The following is a 16,914-nucleotide window of genomic DNA, read 5'->3' on the forward strand; positions in this document are numbered from 1 at the left end:
GAGCACTCGTTTGAGGGGCTATACTTTTGTGAATATACGAAACATTCGTGCGCACGTTCCCCTCGCAAACAAAGTCCAAGCCCTTTGCGAGTTATCGATGTGTAGGGTAGTCAGTTCAACCCAATCATGAAGTCGATGGAAATTCAGATGTACCTTTCCCATGGTACGCCAAACGGTCAACTTGTTTGAGCTGAAATTGAGAGCTTTTCATGGATGTGAAAGCGTAAAACTTTAGCGAGAGTAAGGGCCGACATCACACTCCCGTCTTCATGGACGTCAAGTCTTCGATTGCATCGGATGGGAATGATCATCAGCCTTACGTGCCCCGCTCCACCTGATTGGTGCCACTGATCGCGAGGCTGCAGCACCATCACTTTTTCTCCAAGTGCAACAAAGTTTGCGCTGGACTCAACCACGCCTTCTGTAGCGCAGTCACAATGGCACCCGCCGTCGGTCTCTCGAGAAACACTTTTGCCAAGGTCTCCCCTCATCCTTATTTGCTCGCCAATCTCGACCCGCCCGTGGGGACTACCCACGCTCCTTCTCGCAGCAATGGGCGCTCGCCAAACCAAGTCCGCACACCCTCTGTCAACCTAGCCAGCTTGAGCCATGCCCACGGCAGCGCCGTCGTACGCATGGGGGACACCACAGTGATCTGTGGTGTGCGAGGCGAGACCATTCTCACGTCGCAAATCCCCAACTATCGCGCCGACAACACCGAGACCGAGCTCAAGGACTACGACCTACTCGTGCCCAACATCGAGCTCGCTACAGGATCAGCGCCCCAATTCATGCCCGGCGGCCCTCCGACAACTCTTGCACAGACACTGAGCACACGCGTGTACTCCCTCTTGCACAGCTCCAAGATCCTGAACCCAGATGATCTACGGATATGGTACGACAGACCGAGCGATGCGATCCCAGTCGATGACGATGCCATGGATCAGGATCAACCGACGGAGCGGGTGGTTGTGGCATACTGGGTGCTGTACATTGACATTTACTTCATCTCGTTCGACGGAAACCCGTTTGACGCTGCATGGGCGGCTACACTGGCCGCACTGAAAGACACCAAGGTCCCACAAGCACGCTTCGACCCAGACAAGGAGGCCGTCGTCTGCTCAAGGAGGAGTCCGAGGCCACTGAGCATCACAGGCAACCCGATTGCCTGCACAGCGGTGGTATTTACTGGAAGAGAAACGGATCGGCCCACAGAGGGACGGTATTGGTTATTGGTCGACCCTGATGCCTCGGAAGAGGCACTGTGCGATGAGAGTTTGACCATTGTGGTGGATTGTACTGATGGTGTCACCAAGTTCGTCACAATGTCGAAGCACGGTGGAGCTAACCTGTCCAGCAAGATTCTCACCTCAAAGGACATGCTACAGTGGACGTCGGCAAGGTGGAAGGGCTTTGCAGACGCCATAGCAGCAGGGCAGTCATAGGCCAAGAATGAAAAGATACCCCAATCGATGCCGCATCTGATGTGCTACAAGCGGGATTCTACGTCTGTCACCTGGCTACGGAGCTCCAGAACAAACGCCCACCGGCAATAGTACGTCAAACGTGAATTTAGCAGCGCAGTGGACATGCAACGCGACGTTTGTGGCACAGAAATGTGTCAAGCCATTCGAACCACCCTTTCAAATCGTGAAATCTAGGGCAGTAGATACCGGCAGACAATGCTTCATCTCCCGCCCATTTGTATCATCCAGAACTGAATCCGAATGATACGCGTCGTGCCAACAATTGGACATTTCGCGTTGTGATGGGCGGTTTGGTGAGGGTAGAATTTTGATCGCCGGTGCGACGCGAGATGAAGGCCCAGGCGCACAGACCACCAAGCTCACGTGCCCGTATGCACCTCCCCACTCCGAAATTTCTCCAACGTCTGATCAAGGTATTTTCTTTCCTTTCGATTTTTCTACCTCAGACCACACAACATGGAATCCCTCGCAGAAACGGAGTGGGATGTAGTCATCAGCGGCACTGGGCTTCAGCAATCCCTTCTCGCCCTGTAAGCTCGCCCATTTCCACAAGTTCCTCCATGCTTGCTAGCCATGCTTCTGAGCCGACGCGCGATGTGGTGCATATCTGACTGACGCGCAGCTGAAAGAGCCCTCTCCCGCTCGGGGAAGAATATTCTCCACGTGGATGCCAATTCTTACTACGGTGGCAACGAAGCCGCCTTCTCGCTGCAAGAAGTCGATGAATGGGCCGCCACAACGGAGAATGTTGAGGTGACAAAGGCCGAGGGCGGGCTCTCGTTCCCGCGAGCATACAGCATCGCTCTAGCGCCGCAGATCATCCACGCCAAGAGCGAGCTGTTGAGCCAGCTTGTCTCGTCCAAGGCTTTTCGGCAGATCGAGTTTCTCGCCGTGGGGTCCTTCTACATCTACGAGCCCGACCACGTGTCGCTCAACAGGATACCATCCACCCGAGAAGATGTCTTCACCAACACCAGCATCCCCGCCAAGTTGAAGCGGTCCTTGATGAAATTTCTCAAGTTCGTTCTCGACTACGACGCCCCGCCGCACCGCGAGACGTGGGCGCCTCATGCCGACCTGCCGCTGCGCATGTTCCTGGCGCAAGAGTTCAAGCTTGATGAACGCCTGCAGGCCGACATTATCACATTGACTCTGAGTCTCGATGGAAACATCACGGTCAAGGACGGGCTGCGGAGCATTCATCAGCATATGTCCTCCATGGGTCTCTTTGGTGCCGGGTTTGCTGCTGTCGTCCCAAAGTGGGGTGGGCTCAGCGAGGTTGCCCAAGTTGGCTGTCGAGCTCTCGCGGTGGGAGGCGCCGTGTACATGCTCGGTACAGGCATCAAGTCTGCCCGCGCGAGTGAACAGCGGGTTGACGTAAGCTTGTCGAATGATATTGATGTCAAGACTAGGTTCCTCGTGAAAGAGACCGACGTCGATGCATCTACCATGTCACTTGTCAGACTCACAGCTGTCGTCCACTCTGACCTCGCATCGCTGTTTGACGTCACTGTCGAAGGTGCCCCATCACCAGTCGTCGCGGTGGTAGCATTCCCCGCCGGCTACGTGAGGACACCTGAAGGCACGGCTTCGGAGGTTCCCATTCACGCCATGGTTCACTCCAGCGAGACGGGCGAATGCCCCAAAGGACAATGTGAGTGCCCTCTATCCCCCCCTCTCTCTGCCTGCATCCCGTGTTGTGATGATTCAAATGAATACGAATACTTATCTACATTGTCTGATCCCAATGACGATTAACACTCTGACAACCTGATACACACTCTCATCTCTCATTCCAGCTGCATCATCCCATGAGCGAGCCGCAAGCTAACGGAATACAGGCGTCATTTACCTTAGCACTATGCCACAGTCAAACGCAAAGTCGCTACTTGAGAATGCGCTGTCCTCGTTTCTTCGAGCCGTTGGCGAGGCTCAAGTGCCCGAAGTACTGTATCGACTGTCGTATACCCAGCATCAACGCGTGTCTCACCCCTCAGATTCCAATGTTGTGACGCTGCCAACTCTGCCTCTCGATCTCGCCTTCGATGATGCCGCTTTGGCAAGTGTCAAGGCAGCATGGGAGACTTGCACGGCAGACGATGACGGCGAGAATGAGTACATGGTGTTTGAGGACCGCGAGGGCGCAGATAATGATGACTACGAATAACTTAATTCATAATGACTGATGACTGCTACTGCTCCCGTGAATGACGTGCCACGCCCATTGCCCTTGTAATATCATACCCTGGTTGAGGTCCCAGGAAATGGCGTCTTCGTACTGACTCCAAGCCAGATCTCGAAATATCCCTGCACTGTACGTGCCCTGTTGTCATGACCCAAAGAACGCAATCAGATCAAAACAAGATCAAAAACGCCGAAAAAGCACAAGGACAATGAGAAGCCTGATCCCAGTATCCCTCATCACCCCATTGCGAACTCATTATCCCATCGCGACTCCAACGTGGATGGCGCCAAACAGTTCCATTTCTTCGACACCCTTCTGCTGCACCTCGATCTTCGCCCGCGTGGCCAACGTCAGGATGTTGAGGAACGCCTCGGCCGCCACCTGCTTGGACGCCTGCTTCTGGGAGTTGATGGCCTCTTCAAAATCGAACCACTGTCGACCACGCGAATCGGGCGTGTGCGCGGCGGCTGTGGTCTTGACCCAGTCGAGCACATTGGCGTCAACAAAATTGGCCGGCCGAGACTCACCATTGAGCTCAATGTCTTCATGCGGGTCGGAGAACGCAGCTGGCAGAGACCCAAAGCCGCCAAAGTCTTCGCTCGGCAGGTGAGGAACAGAGTGGCGCTCAATGGGCGCAATGGCGCTGCCTGTACGGCTGACAGGACGACTCAGAGGTCGTTTCTGCGCTGAGCCACGGATGCTCGAGCCTGGGGGCACGGCGGAGCCGGGACGGGACCAGGGCGCCACCATGGAGGAGTGCTGATCGCCCATGGAAGGAGGATGCTCCATGCCTTTCTCGATGGCGTCTTCGTTGCGCGGAGGCCCTGTCTCAACATCATCGTCGTCTTGAGTGTTCTGGCGCACGTTCCGGGGAGACTCCTATTCTCCTAGAAAGGCATCCTCGTGGCGGCGCTTGGACGATTCTTTGGCAGAACGCTGGTCCGCTCTTTCGACCGCCTTCTCTCCGTAGCACATCGCTTTCAGAGCTCGACCGGAGAACATGTCTGCCAGTGGACCTCGCACGCCGTTTGGTCCGTCGAGTTCAGGATACAGGGCCACGCCGCAGTCGAACAGGCCGCGGCCCCAGACCAGGTGCTCTGCATATGCTTTGGACTGTGCCGCGGTCGGTCCGCGACGAAGACGCTTGATGGCCTCCTCTGTACGCTCAGCTTCCATGCGGGCGAGGTAGTCCGTCTGCCAGGACTTGAGATCGATACGCGAGATCTGGGTCTCGTCGTCCCACAGCGTAGGCATTTTCTTGGGTCTCTTGGCGTGGCGGCGTTTGTTGAGTGGAGCGTTCGATAGACGATCAAGTTCCGAACTTGGAGGGAGAGCAGAGTTGGGACGCTTGTTCGATTTGGTGGCCGCCGGGAAGGCTTCTGCATCTGAAGGGAGAGGCTGCTCTCCCATGATGAGCACGTTGGGCTCGCCTCGATCTTTTGTCATCTGAAAGTCTGCGTCGGCGTCAAGGAGCTGATGGTGCATGTTGTTCGCTTCGTCTTCCCCCATCCGATGGAGAGGTGGCAGCTCAGCGCGAGTGTTTTCTATGAAGCCAAGAACGTTGCCGTTCTCATCAATCTCGAGTCCAGAGCCGCCAAACGGATCAAGGTCTTCGTCGATGCGATGCGAGGGCAAGTGTGCACCGTTGAGTGGCGTGTCGAAGCCGAGATCAGGTGGAAGGAGATAACTACCCGAGTGAGATGAAGCAGGCAGCCTGAAGCTCATGTCCTGGCTCCCCAAGGGCGTCACGTTGGACAGCTTCTGAGTATCGTCTTGAGTCCCGAAGATCTGGTCTGCATCCCAGAATAGTTTCATGTCGAATTGGAGAATGGACGCAACGGGGTCAAAGTTTGGATCATCGGCCATGACAATGTTCTGGCGCCTTTTGTCCGTTAGGCTGCCTTTGTTCGACAAGAAAAAGGGGGCAATTCGACTCACTTTGTTTGCCCCGCTTTGGGGTCAAGCTCACTCTGGTTCATTGCGCCGAAATAGGACAGCATTTCTGTCTGAGTCCTCTCGCAGTCCGAGAGGACATAGCCGCACTGCTGCGAGAAGACGCGGGATACGCCATAAAGCAGGTTGCCCTGCAGACGCAGAGCAAGTGGCGCTCCTGGCTCGATGATCGTCTTGCAGGCTTTGGGAACGTTGACTCCTTGAATGGACTTGCGGTTGACCTTGCTGCTGCGAGTGTTGGACTTGCCTACTGTGGCTACCATCCTGGAAATGGTCAGTGTTGTGGACAAAGCGGCACGCAACAATGAGAACACGAACCATATTGTGGACACGCCATAAAGGGGGTTCGTGAGGACTGTTCAGGCGCGTCAGAAAAAAGCCAGAAACGGACTGAGGCGCGTGAGTGGTTCCTACTCTCATGGCTGTAAAACATGTTGAAGGTGAACACAAATGTCGACGCTTGAAGGTCAACGCAGGAGGTCAAAGAATAACTATGGATGAAGAAGATCTTGAAGAAAATAAAGAGAGTAAAACGAGGGATAGGGAGATATTAAAGGCACTGCGTGATCGATATTTGGTTTGGCAGCAATCGATCGAAGCTGAGGATGTGAGGATGTGAGGAAGCAAGGTCGTGTTGGCCTTCAGACCGGGGCTGGTCAGCGCGTCAAGAGAGCACAGTGCTAACTACGCGCACATTTTCAAAAAAAAAAATCAAAAAAATCACGCTACGCTGGATGTGATTCATGTCAAGAAGATGGGATCAATGATGGTGAGATGAAGTTGAGATAGGGTGAGCCGTGCCTGAGCTCTTGCCAGCTAGACAGATCAAGTTCAAGTGCATGTGCTGTGTTGTCGCCATTCCAGTATGTAGCAATTGCTGTTCGATAAGCAGTTCAGAATACTGGGACGAAGCTGGAAAATTCACTTTTAACAAGTTGTTTCGCTGATGAGATGTAGTGTTTTCCGGCATGCTCAGGGGCTACTGAGGTCAGCTACTTCATATATGGAGCATGCTGCATGACTATAGATCGGAAGTCTCTCAGTATTTGATATCTTTATATCAGTTGTGATGCTCTAGATGCAATAGTACTCACTCACTCATTACTAGGATTTTCTGTTGTTTAAATAGCTAGTCGTCGCGGGCGGTGAAGCACGAAACCTGGCAAGTTAATACCATCGGGCTAAGTTCCCCTCGAAGCCCGAGAGCATGATATTGTTCAAAACGGATTATTTGAACATAAAGTACAATCATTTTCAACAAAGGAAGTTTCCTCTTAATAAAATTGATGCAGGCTGTTCAGCGATTTGATATCTCAATTATATGCACGAGGTAAGCTCAAGGTGAGCAAGTTTCGTTAGCAAACGTGTTGATCTACAGCGACCCCGCAGAACTTGCTTCGACCTACCTGTAGGCTGACCCAGATTACTAGACACTCACCAGCGTGAAGCATCTCTGATTCTTTTCTTCACTTTGACGCCAGTCAGTTTTCCCTAACTCATTTGTGCATTTCGCTTCTTCATGACTATGCTCGACCCTCTGTTGTCCCTACGGAGCGGGACGACAGTCGCAAGCTTGAACCGCCCATGGCGTTTTGCTCCCAAGCAGACATACGATCTTCAGGCAAATCCAAAGGGACTCATATCATTTGGCACGGCCGAGAATGTAAGAGTCGGCGCCGGGTGCTGCTGAATTTGCTAACCATCATAGCACCTTGCTACTGACGAGCTGGTAGAGTTCGCCCAGAAGAATGTCGATAGCTGTCGTTCCCAGAAATAAGCATTAACACTGACGGAGAAAGGTTCAAACCCACAAAACAGATTTCCTGTACCGTGGAGCGACTGCTGGCGGCCCAGACCTCCCCCAAGCTCTAGTAGCGCATCTCAACGAATATTTGAAGCCCTACAAACTCATCCATGTCCAGGATGTCCAGATCGCGAACTCGGCTTCGGCTATGCATGATGCGCTAGCGTGGGCACTGGCTGACAAGGGCGATGCATTTCTCACCAGCAGACCTGTGTATGGACGGTTCGAGCTCGATTTCTTCAACAAGAGTGGCGTACAGGTGGAATATGCCGATACAACGGCCCAGGACTGCTTTGATGAGACCGTGGTTGAGAAGTTTGCAAAGGCTCTTCAGTCGTGTGAGGCGCGAGGGGTGAAAGTCAAGACGATATTCATTGTCAACCCTAATAACCCGCTTGGTGAGCAATGCAATGAGATCTACGGAGTGAGATCTGGACTGACAATACAAAAGGCAAATGCTATCCCAGAAAAACGCTCGTGGAGATTATGAAGTTCTGCAACCAGAATCGCCTTCACCTCTTCAGCGACGAAATCTACGCCTGCTCTGTCTTTGACTCTGGCGAGCCGACCGCAGTACCTTTTACTTCTGTCTTGTCCCTTGACACCGACCAATACATCGATCCGTGCTTGTTGCACGTCACATGGGGTCTCAGCAAGGACTTTGGCGCAGCTGGTCTGCGCATCGGTGCTCTCATTTCACGCAGTCCAAGCGTGATCAAAGCCGTGGAATCCGTAGCGCGCTTTCATAACGCTGCTGCACCGAGTCTATCTATCGGTGCGGCCATGTTGTCTGACCGGGAATGGTGTCGAAGCTTTGTAGATTCGTCTCGGCACAAGCTGGCTGCTGCGTACAGACATGTCACCAGAGGCCTTGATCAGATGGGCATTGAGTACTTGCGTGGAACGAACGCTGGGTTCTTTGTGTGGATCAACCTCTCGCCGTATTTATCAGAGAAGGAGAGGTTTCCAGAATTTGCACTCGCGACACAGCTGCAGAGATGCGGTGTCTTCTTGCATCCCAAGGAGGAACACTCGCTGGAAGCAGGGTGGTTTCGGCTGGTATACGTGCAGGACTCTGAGACGATGACTGAGGGATTGAAGAGGTGAGTTTCGGAAATTGGCGCGTCGTAAGTTGACAATTGTGCTCATGACTACAGGATCGGCAAAGCAATTAGACATGAATGAAGTGAAAGGGGCTGGAAGATATTTTGGGAGGAAAACCGCCTAGAAATACGAAAACGTGTCGACGTCTAGCAGGCAAATTGCCTCAACGAAGGATCCTACGATATATTCACCCTCGATGCGGAAATACTCCGCCTTTCTTCCACCAGCAAGCATTTGTTAATCTATGCTATCTACCTCAAGTTATTGCTACTAGTCCCGTTGGACATGGCGATCGCCTCGCTCCTCTTGGCTTCCTCATACTTCACATTTACATTCGTGGTCCTCAGGATCCCATTATATGTCATGGTTTCTTCCTCTGACCCCGAAGGCGAAACATCTCGAAACTATGTCTGTGTTTTCTTCCGAGAGCCGTAAATGTCCTTGAGCATGAAGCCTTTCGTCGCCCCCGATCGATCCCGGGGCTGGTGACTACCACCCATGGACGGCCGGCCGTATGTCACGTTGCCGAGCGAATTCGAGTAGGGATATTCTTCGGCTTTGGCGCCGCTGTTGTCGAACGACCGTGGCCAGAGACGACTAAAGAGTGGGCGAAGTGCGGGCATGCAGCAGGCCATCTTGGCAACGTCACATTCGACTGGGGTCCACACGTAGGCAATGTTGTAATGTTTTGCTCTCTCATTGAGATAGAGGAGACGGTATATGTTGATGATGCGCACAAAGGCCGCCATAGGAATGGTGTTTGTCGCGGTCAGCTCCAATCCAGTGGTAGAGTACATGCAATGTCGGCAAGTGAGGAGAAACTTACACTGCGCCGATGACGAAGACAAAGAGCACCGCCCACTTCTGCGCACGAGGCATCCGCAAACCCAGGAAGATCCAGAATGGAAGTGCCAATAGGAGAATATCCGTCGTAATGGCAGTGGCTGACTAAATAATGTGGAAGCTATTGTCGATGTAGAACGTGCTCGGATCCGCGCAGCTCAGGGTCCCAGTTTGTCTTGATCGGCACACACTGGAACAGGGCCCCAAAGAAAATCGAGACGATATGGCATATGTTGAAGATAATGAGGGTCCAGATGGCCTTGAATATGGTGCTGTGGTGCCCGCCCAGACGCAGAAGGAAGACGAGAATTGGGGCCTTGACAAGAGCGAGGACGGGGTTGTAGCAGAGCTGCTCGAAAGGGTTCCACCACAGGCCGGGACTCGGATTGAAGTCGGGCACCTCTGCGTCCGACTAGCCGTGGGAATTAATTTTGAAGACTTATAACGGTGTGTCAGCTATGTCTGATGTGGTGACATTTGGCATGGATGATGGCGACGGCCACTTACACATGTAAAGTGTTGTCGACACCAAGACGCCAGAGACAAGTGCCAATCCGCAAAGATAGTCATCTGGGATATTATTTCAGTACTTTGGACTTCCATGTACATGAATGCAGTAAGGCTTACCAACGCCAACTGTCCGAGTGGTAACCTTCGTGTACACGCGCAGACCGAAATATGACTGTCGCAAGTGCTGGAAGGGCAAACACGATAGCCACGCCAGTCAATTACAGAGGTGGTGTGGGAATCTTGGTGACATCCGGGTACTGCCAGGGCCCGATGTCATCGGCTGCTCGTGATGAGAGCATCGCCGAGGCGTCCATGGAAGCCCTCGCTCGTGGTTTCGAGGACTGGACCTTCCACAAAGGCAACAGGCACAGAGGAGGTCAGAATTAGATCACAAATGTGTAAGAGACCCCAAAGGCGGGAAAAACACTGGAAGATCCTGAAAATGGATATTTAGACTTTTGATCAAGACATGGACACGGTCCAAGGCTACAACCGAGCACCAGCCTGATGACAAGCGGGCCTACGAGGAACCCTTGCGAACTTCGTACGATACCCAGCCAGAAAAGAACTGGACAGACGACAAAACTGTTTTGTTAAGAAGAGAACATCAAGACATATTAAGCAGCATCGGAAGGTGGTCGATAAAAAACAAAAACTGCTCGTCGTCCCTGTTCTGATCATAGAAGCCGGGCTCAGACGTCCCCCGACCCCTGGCGGACAGTCCGCTCGTGTCCCGGAAATTCCCATCCAACCAATCCCCCAGTTCACTATCCTTCGCGACAGGGCCTTTTATGTGCACTAATCATCTTCCGCGGAATCTGCAATATGAGACGCTAGGGACATCTGCCTCAGCAGCAGCTGGTTGGGATCCCTTCTTTAATGTCCCGCGAAACCCTGATCAAGACTATTCCTCTCGGGGCTATTTGCTACGACGGGAAGCACTACGATGCCGCCGTGTGCGAATAACTCCTCGCCAATTGGAGCATCTCAGAGACGCACGTCCACGACCCTTTGTCACTCATGTCGCCTCTCTTTGCTGGCGCTACCTGTCAGCCTCAGAACGGCGCGCTTGGCGAGCAGTGTACCCTCGGCGGATTTCCCGAATACTCGGTCAACGTCACTTCTGTGGCCCAGATTCAGCTGGCCGTCAACTTTGCGCGCATGAGGAACATTCGACTCGTCGTTCGCAACACTGGTCATGATGTTCTTGGCAGGAACACGGGCAAGGGTGCCCTCTCTCTGTGGACACACCATCTCGACGACAGTGAGGTGATGGATGCGTACGATTCTGCCAATGGCAGCTACACGGGACCTGCATTCAAGATGGGCGCTGGTGTCCTCGCGCACGAGATGCACGAGGCCGCTGAGAAGCACGGCTACACTGCCGTTCGTTGGCGGCGAGTGCCGCACAGTCAGCGTCACAGGTGGCTACACTCCAGGCGGTGGTCTTTCTCCCGTCTCCTCGCTGTATGGCATGGCTGCCGACCAGGTCCTCAGTGTCGACATAATAACACCCGAGGACCATTTCTTTACCGCCGACGATACGCAAAGCATCAATCTCTTCTGGGCTATCCGTGGAGGAGGCGCGGCTACTTGGGGCGTTGCCACGTCCATGACCGTCCGCGTCCACGAGAAGATCGCCGTGTCGCGCATGGCCTGGGATACCACCACCAAGGACATGGGAATTGACGACGCCGCATGTCTGGCCTGCCCAGCGGTGGCTACGCCTGGAGGGGCAAGCCCTTTATGATCCCCGGCATGGCGCTGCGTGATTTCAAAAAGCTGGTCCAGCCTCTGCTAGACGAGTGGGAGGCCCTCAGTGTTGACCCCAAGCTCGAATTCTTCGATGAAGACAACCTCTACTCTGCCTGGAAGAAGCACTTCCCTACCGTGCCCGTCGGTGGTACCACTGCACGCACCGCCAACCGCCTGCTGCCCAGGAAGAACTGGGTAGATGGTGAGCTTCTCAAGAAGACAATCAAGACCGTCCGGAGCGTCGTCGAGGACGGCGCGTTCCTGGTGCACTACAACATCAACGGCCCCAAGCCCGAGGGCGCCTCCGAGAACGTCGTCAATCCTGCCTGGCGCGACACCATGATGTTCAACATCATCGGTGTCGTGTGGGATGCCGACGCGACCGAGGAGGAGATTGCCACGGGCAACGAGAAGCTCACGGGCGATCTGTCTCAGCGTCTCAAGGACATCAGCCCCGGTGCAGGTGCCTACAACAATGAAGGCGACTTGATGGATCTCGAATGGCAAGTGTCCTTTTACAGTCAGAAATACGACCGGCTTTTGGCGATCAAGAAAAATATCGACCCCAGGGATCTCTTTTGGGCGCCCACGGCCGTTGGGAGCGAGGGCTGGGCCATTGGGAACCAGGAGAATGTCCCCTTTATCTCACAGGACGGTCGTCTGTGCCGCGTGAGCGTATAGCGGCGTAGGTAGAAGGGTGTCAAGTAATCCACTGTTGAAGATCTTCTTCCAATTCACAGACCAGGCGGTCAAGTGAAGTTCATGGCTTGCCTCGATATCTATAGCCCGAAGTCCAGGCCAAATCCTTCTGTCCCCTGGAAGTATTGGTCGAGGAAGGCCTGATGAAGAACACTAGTGTCAGTCGCATAGTCGAGTGGGTCATTTTTGCACGTACCCAGTCGATCACCTCATTTCCATCAATCATTTGTGCCATGGTACCAGCAAAAGGCAGTGATAAGTCGTCCGTGGTGTCAGACGTGGCAACACTCGCAAAGGAAGAAGAAGAGTGATAGTTATCACTACTGCCACGTTCTTTTTCGACGACCTTTTTCATCATGACGTTGATAGCTTCGGCTGCTATCCGTACATCCGGAGACTCTGAGCTCTGCGGCTGCCAGATGCGAGCCAAGCTCTCGAGGGCACGACGTGATCGTTCTGCAAGGTCTGCCTCGGGGTGAGACGTCTGCGCCCGGTTGCTTAGATACACTGAGACATGCATGCACAAGACCATGGCGGCAAGCAGATAGTCATGGTTTGGAATCGCGTCAAACATCCACCCGTCCTCGTACAATCTTCCTCCTGGCTGGCAGGCTGCATCAATGTCAGCATGCCGGGCCAGGATATCCAAAGCAGCCTCGACGCATGCTCGACGCGATTTCTCATACGTGGCATCGTTTTTCAGGTCGTAGGTGATGAATCTCCTCAATAGGACGATGATGCCTTTGAGGTAGAGAATTTCAACTGTGCTCCTCTCGAGTATGACGCCCGACGAGTCCATGAATGACTGACTGACGTTACATCTCTGGTATAACTCAGGCACATTGCTGTAGGCCAGGCGCATCTCTCTTTCAAGTTCAAGGGTAGCCTCGTACGCGGGCACAGACGGCAACTGCGTGTGGCACACAATCTTCTTGAACACAGCCATGATCCCAGACTTGACGATGGTATAGGTCACAGACGTTCGCTCCTTGAATGGTCTGGAAGGGGGCAGTGCCTCCATGCCTGGGTGCAGATCGGAGTGCTCCAGGTTTCGCGGCACGGCAGTATCGCAAAATTGGGCGGGTATAACGCTCGGCAGTCCCATTTGGAACGACAGCAATGCGTCAATCTGGACAATGTTCAGCCATAGACGGCGACGCATTTCGCCGGCAAAGGGCGAGATGCCAGTCAGATTGCCGGGATCGCGGTGACAGCCCATGCGGAAAGCCAGTCGAATCACAGTACCCATTTCAAACCAGAGCCCCATGGAAGGCTTTCCCCCTTGCGTTACGAAGTAGCTCTGCATGTGGAGGATGAAGGCCTCGAGAGCGTGCTCATTTGCAGTGGCGTAATTACCCAGAATCAGACACTGCTTCGCAGCTCCTTGCAGAATCCCCGGGTCGGGTAGGCTTCCCACTCGGGAGCCTTGCGGGTCAATTCTGAGGCGTATTGCAGCCGTGAAGCTCAGCATTGCAAAGAGCAACGCGAGCCACAAGGGCGAGGACGTCGCAGGTGAGTCCCAGAAGGCTTTGTATTCTCCTTGGAACTTCTCAGGATGAATGATCCCGAGGACCATGAACTGCATGCCAAAATACCCGGATATCAGCTTGTCACAGATGGGTTGTGGAGGCAGTGTTGCCAAGATGGCTTCGAGGCTGCCAGGTGCGAATGCTCCGAGATATAGACCGGGATCGTCACCGTGGCTGGTGTGGATGTTTCCATTTGATTGTAAATTGGAGCTTGAGTTCTTCGCCTGCCCCGGTGCCAAGTGCTCTCGGACCTCTCGTATGTCTTCCAATATGGATTGCCAATGGCTAGGATCGATGTAGCTCACGTGGCCGTCTTCGGACTGTTGGAGGTGAGGTGTTTCAGGGGTCAGTCTGTTTGCACCTTGAGCAGCGCTCTCTGGTGGATGGGCGCTGTTAGAACCATAAGTCTTTGGAACATGAGTCCCAGGAACCAGAGTGTAAAGAAAACTTTCCAAATCATCCAACCTGTCCACCATGTTTCTGGGCTTGCCGGCGTTACGCTTCGTTGTCGAACGAGTCGCGTTTGGCGCATAGTAGCAAGAAGCAGCCTTGGCCCGCCTGGAACATGATTCACATGGCAGTGAACGGTCGCACTTTAGTCTGTGTGTTGTCAGTGACTAGGAAGCCGAGTCTTGACAGTGTACATGTACACTTGCCTCCGCGTTCGACATGGCTCGCACGACACTGGTGGCCTATTGCGCTTCTTGCGCTGGGTGTCCATGATGAGGGGTCGCCTTTTGGGTACTTTGGGCAATTCGCACCTTTTCAGCACCCCTGAGCTTATCTGATTTGAATTTAGAAGCGCAAGAAGGAATTGGCAATGTATAGAATCGGAGAGAGAAGAGTCACAGGCCTCACAGCGCTGATGAATGGGCGGAGATATTATCTCCGCCTGGGATGTATTATCTCCGCCTGGGTATGCTTCCATGTCGCCTGGACTCCAGTCCACTCCGAGCTGCCTAATCGGGCATTTCCTCTCTGGGGACCTGGTCCCGGACTCCCGGGAACTAACGTTAGAGTCTGGTCTAGGATTCTTGGCTGGTAAACTACGGCCATGGACTTTATATCTCCGGCTCGTCGTGGACGGTCTTTAGGAACAGGAGAAGGAGACCGATGTACAAAATGACTGTAGGTCCTGAGCCTAGTCTCACAAACAAAGCGCGTCAACACCTGGAAACAACTGTTTCACCTTTGATATCTCCCTCTTTCAATATCTGCCTCTCAATCTCACTCCCCGTCCGAGCCAACCATGGCTACACTTTCGGCAGTTCGTGGCATAGCCCACGCCCTCTATTCAAACCTGTTTGTTACTTTGCCCCAACCGAAAAAAGACACCGATCTCTCCGGGGAAATATTCATCGTCACTGGCGCAAACACGGGTCTTGGCTACGAGTCTTGCGTCTGGCTGTCCCGCCTTGGGGCTAAGAAGATCATCATGGCCGTGCGCACTGAAGCCAAAGGACTCGATGCCAAGACAAGGATTCTCGCAGTAACCGGTCGTCCAGACACTTCAATTGAAGTCTGGCACCTCGATATGAACAGCTACGATTCCGTCAAACGTTTCGCCAACCGTGCACAGGGTCTCGAGCGCCTGGATGGAGTCCTTGCCAATGCTGGTATCATGACGCGCAACTGGCGGCTAAGCGAGGGTATCGAGTGTTCCTTCAACGTCAACGTCGTTAGCACGTTTCTTTTGTACTTCCTGTTAGCACCCAAGATGCGTGAATCTGGCAGGAATACTGGGAATACATGCCGCTTCGTCGTCCCAAACAGTGCGTTGCACTTTCTCGCGCCTCTCGCAGAGCTCCAGTCCACGCAAGGTACAATTATGGAACGTCTCAATGACGAGGCAAACAGTGTCATGGGTACTCGCTACAATCTGACCAAGTTGCTGGTCATCTACGCTGTGCGCGAGCTGGCGACACTGAATAACGGCTCAATCATTATTAACACACCCAACCCCAGTTGGTGCAAGTCTGGCCTTGCGCATGAGCAGATGGCTGCTGATCCGGGAGCCAAGCAAGCTGAGGCGCTCCTGGCGAGGTCTACCGAGGAAGGCAGCCGAGCTCTTGTGCATGGGCTGCTGAGTGGTGACGACACTAATGGACAGTATCTCTCCAATTGTCAAGTACACAGGTATGTTATGGGAAGGTCCCTCGTGACACGGAGCTAACACATCTAACAGCCCATCTTGTCAGGTCACAGGCAGCTGGGGCCAGCAAACTCAGAAGGAGTTCTTCCGCGAGCTGGTGGAGAAGCTTGAGACTATACAGACAGGCATCAAGGCGAACGTATAGTTTGAAATGGTCGTACTCTTCTGCTGGGCTCTTGGGCGTGTTTATCGGCACAGTGTTCTTTCGGTGGTGTACAATCATGTGGACGTGCTGTCCTCTTCAATGCCAATGGGTTGATACCTGATGCATGTCGCCTCCCATTGTTGCATGCAACTATGCCAGGCTACGGAGGAAGATGGCGTGAAATGAACTGTTAATAACGTTAAGAAACAAAATAGTCCAGCTACTCACGTTCAAGTCAGGAATCAGAATCATCTAGTGTAGCACGGCATCACGCAGAATAGAAGAAAAAAGACAATTCACAGTCTCCAGAGGAATGAGAAAGCTCATAGACGACACTTAAAAGCTAAGGGAACGTGAATACCATGCTTGACCAGATTCAAATAACATCCTCTTCTACGGTCGGTTACTGGTGAGAACATGAATCAAAAAGTGTAAACGAACATAAGGTACTCCGTACATGGGGAATTCAGGGGTTGCATATAGGGTAGGTCTAATAGTCGACTCTGGACGAGACCCAGCTGACATTTGCAAGTCGGTGACTTGACCAACCAAACTGCCAGTCACAAGACAAGATCGAAGACCAGACTCTAGTTGGATAGTGCAACGGCCAAGAGAAACCTTAATCAGGAACCAATAGCAAATCATGGCCTTCATCCTTCCAAGTGGACGGTGGCTGGGTTGCTCGTCGCAGGCCTACCCTGGAACGGTTGGGCGAAAAAGGGACGAAAGGGGACTGGCCTCACTGGAG

General features: G+C 53.2%; 9 protein-coding genes across 9 annotated transcripts; 5 read left to right on the plus strand and 4 right to left on the minus strand.

Moving 5' to 3' along the window:
- Positions 1-437: 437 nt before the first annotated feature.
- On the plus strand, positions 438-1,445 carry J7T54_003563 (Exosome complex component-like protein; the record flags this gene model as incomplete). The annotated part of the gene is made up of 1 exon (XM_051505061.1): positions 438-1,445. One exon carries the CDS (start codon positions 438-440, stop codon positions 1,443-1,445), a length of 1,008 nt encoding a protein of 335 aa, XP_051363408.1.
- Positions 1,446-1,943: 498 nt separating this feature from the next.
- On the plus strand, positions 1,944-3,654 carry J7T54_003564 (Rab proteins geranylgeranyltransferase component A-like protein; the record flags this gene model as incomplete). Its single annotated transcript, XM_051505062.1, has 3 exons — positions 1,944-2,017; positions 2,117-3,141; positions 3,329-3,654. The coding sequence occupies 3 exons, from the start codon at positions 1,944-1,946 to the stop codon at positions 3,652-3,654; spliced, it is 1,425 nt and encodes a 474-aa protein (XP_051363409.1).
- Positions 3,655-3,927: 273 nt separating this feature from the next.
- On the minus strand, positions 3,928-6,058 carry J7T54_003565 (meiotic cohesin rec8; the record flags this gene model as incomplete). Its single annotated transcript, XM_051505063.1, has 5 exons — positions 3,928-4,551; positions 4,696-5,554; positions 5,611-5,889; positions 5,944-5,980; positions 6,040-6,058. The coding sequence occupies 5 exons, from the start codon at positions 6,056-6,058 to the stop codon at positions 3,928-3,930; spliced, it is 1,818 nt and encodes a 605-aa protein (XP_051363410.1).
- A 1,092-nt stretch (positions 6,059-7,150) lies between these two features.
- J7T54_003566 (1-aminocyclopropane-1-carboxylate synthase-like protein-like protein) lies at positions 7,151-8,536 on the plus strand (the record flags this gene model as incomplete). The annotated part of the gene is made up of 4 exons (XM_051505064.1): positions 7,151-7,288; positions 7,334-7,385; positions 7,444-7,827; positions 7,881-8,536. 4 exons carry the CDS (start codon positions 7,151-7,153, stop codon positions 8,534-8,536), a joined length of 1,230 nt encoding a protein of 409 aa, XP_051363411.1.
- A 401-nt stretch (positions 8,537-8,937) lies between these two features.
- J7T54_003567 (uncharacterized protein) lies at positions 8,938-9,330 on the minus strand (the record flags this gene model as incomplete). The annotated part of the gene is made up of 1 exon (XM_051505065.1): positions 8,938-9,330. The coding sequence occupies one exon, from the start codon at positions 9,328-9,330 to the stop codon at positions 8,938-8,940; it is 393 nt and encodes a 130-aa protein (XP_051363412.1).
- A 167-nt stretch (positions 9,331-9,497) lies between these two features.
- On the minus strand, positions 9,498-9,887 carry J7T54_003568 (uncharacterized protein; the record flags this gene model as incomplete). Its single annotated transcript, XM_051505066.1, has 2 exons — positions 9,498-9,778; positions 9,884-9,887. Coding segments are annotated over 2 exons (285 nt in total), but the record flags the coding sequence as incomplete, so codon positions are not given.
- Positions 9,888-10,906: 1,019 nt separating this feature from the next.
- On the plus strand, positions 10,907-12,322 carry J7T54_003569 (uncharacterized protein; the record flags this gene model as incomplete). Its single annotated transcript, XM_051505067.1, has 3 exons — positions 10,907-11,276; positions 11,326-11,530; positions 11,602-12,322. 3 exons carry the CDS (start codon positions 10,907-10,909, stop codon positions 12,320-12,322), a joined length of 1,296 nt encoding a protein of 431 aa, XP_051363414.1.
- Positions 12,323-12,420: 98 nt separating this feature from the next.
- J7T54_003570 (uncharacterized protein) lies at positions 12,421-14,345 on the minus strand (the record flags this gene model as incomplete). The annotated part of the gene is made up of 3 exons (XM_051505068.1): positions 12,421-12,480; positions 12,537-14,259; positions 14,335-14,345. 3 exons carry the CDS (start codon positions 14,343-14,345, stop codon positions 12,421-12,423), a joined length of 1,794 nt encoding a protein of 597 aa, XP_051363415.1.
- Positions 14,346-15,118: 773 nt separating this feature from the next.
- Positions 15,119-16,166, plus strand: J7T54_003571 (uncharacterized protein; the record flags this gene model as incomplete). The annotated part of the gene is made up of 2 exons (XM_051505069.1): positions 15,119-16,005; positions 16,055-16,166. 2 exons carry the CDS (start codon positions 15,119-15,121, stop codon positions 16,164-16,166), a joined length of 999 nt encoding a protein of 332 aa, XP_051363416.1.
- Positions 16,167-16,914: the final 748 nt, after the last annotated feature.

Source organism: Emericellopsis cladophorae (genome assembly GCF_022114955.1).
Source record: "Emericellopsis cladophorae strain MUM 19.33 chromosome Unknown NODE_12_length_473309_cov_116_543296, whole genome shotgun sequence".
Taxonomy (NCBI): domain Eukaryota; kingdom Fungi; phylum Ascomycota; class Sordariomycetes; order Hypocreales; family Bionectriaceae; genus Emericellopsis; species Emericellopsis cladophorae.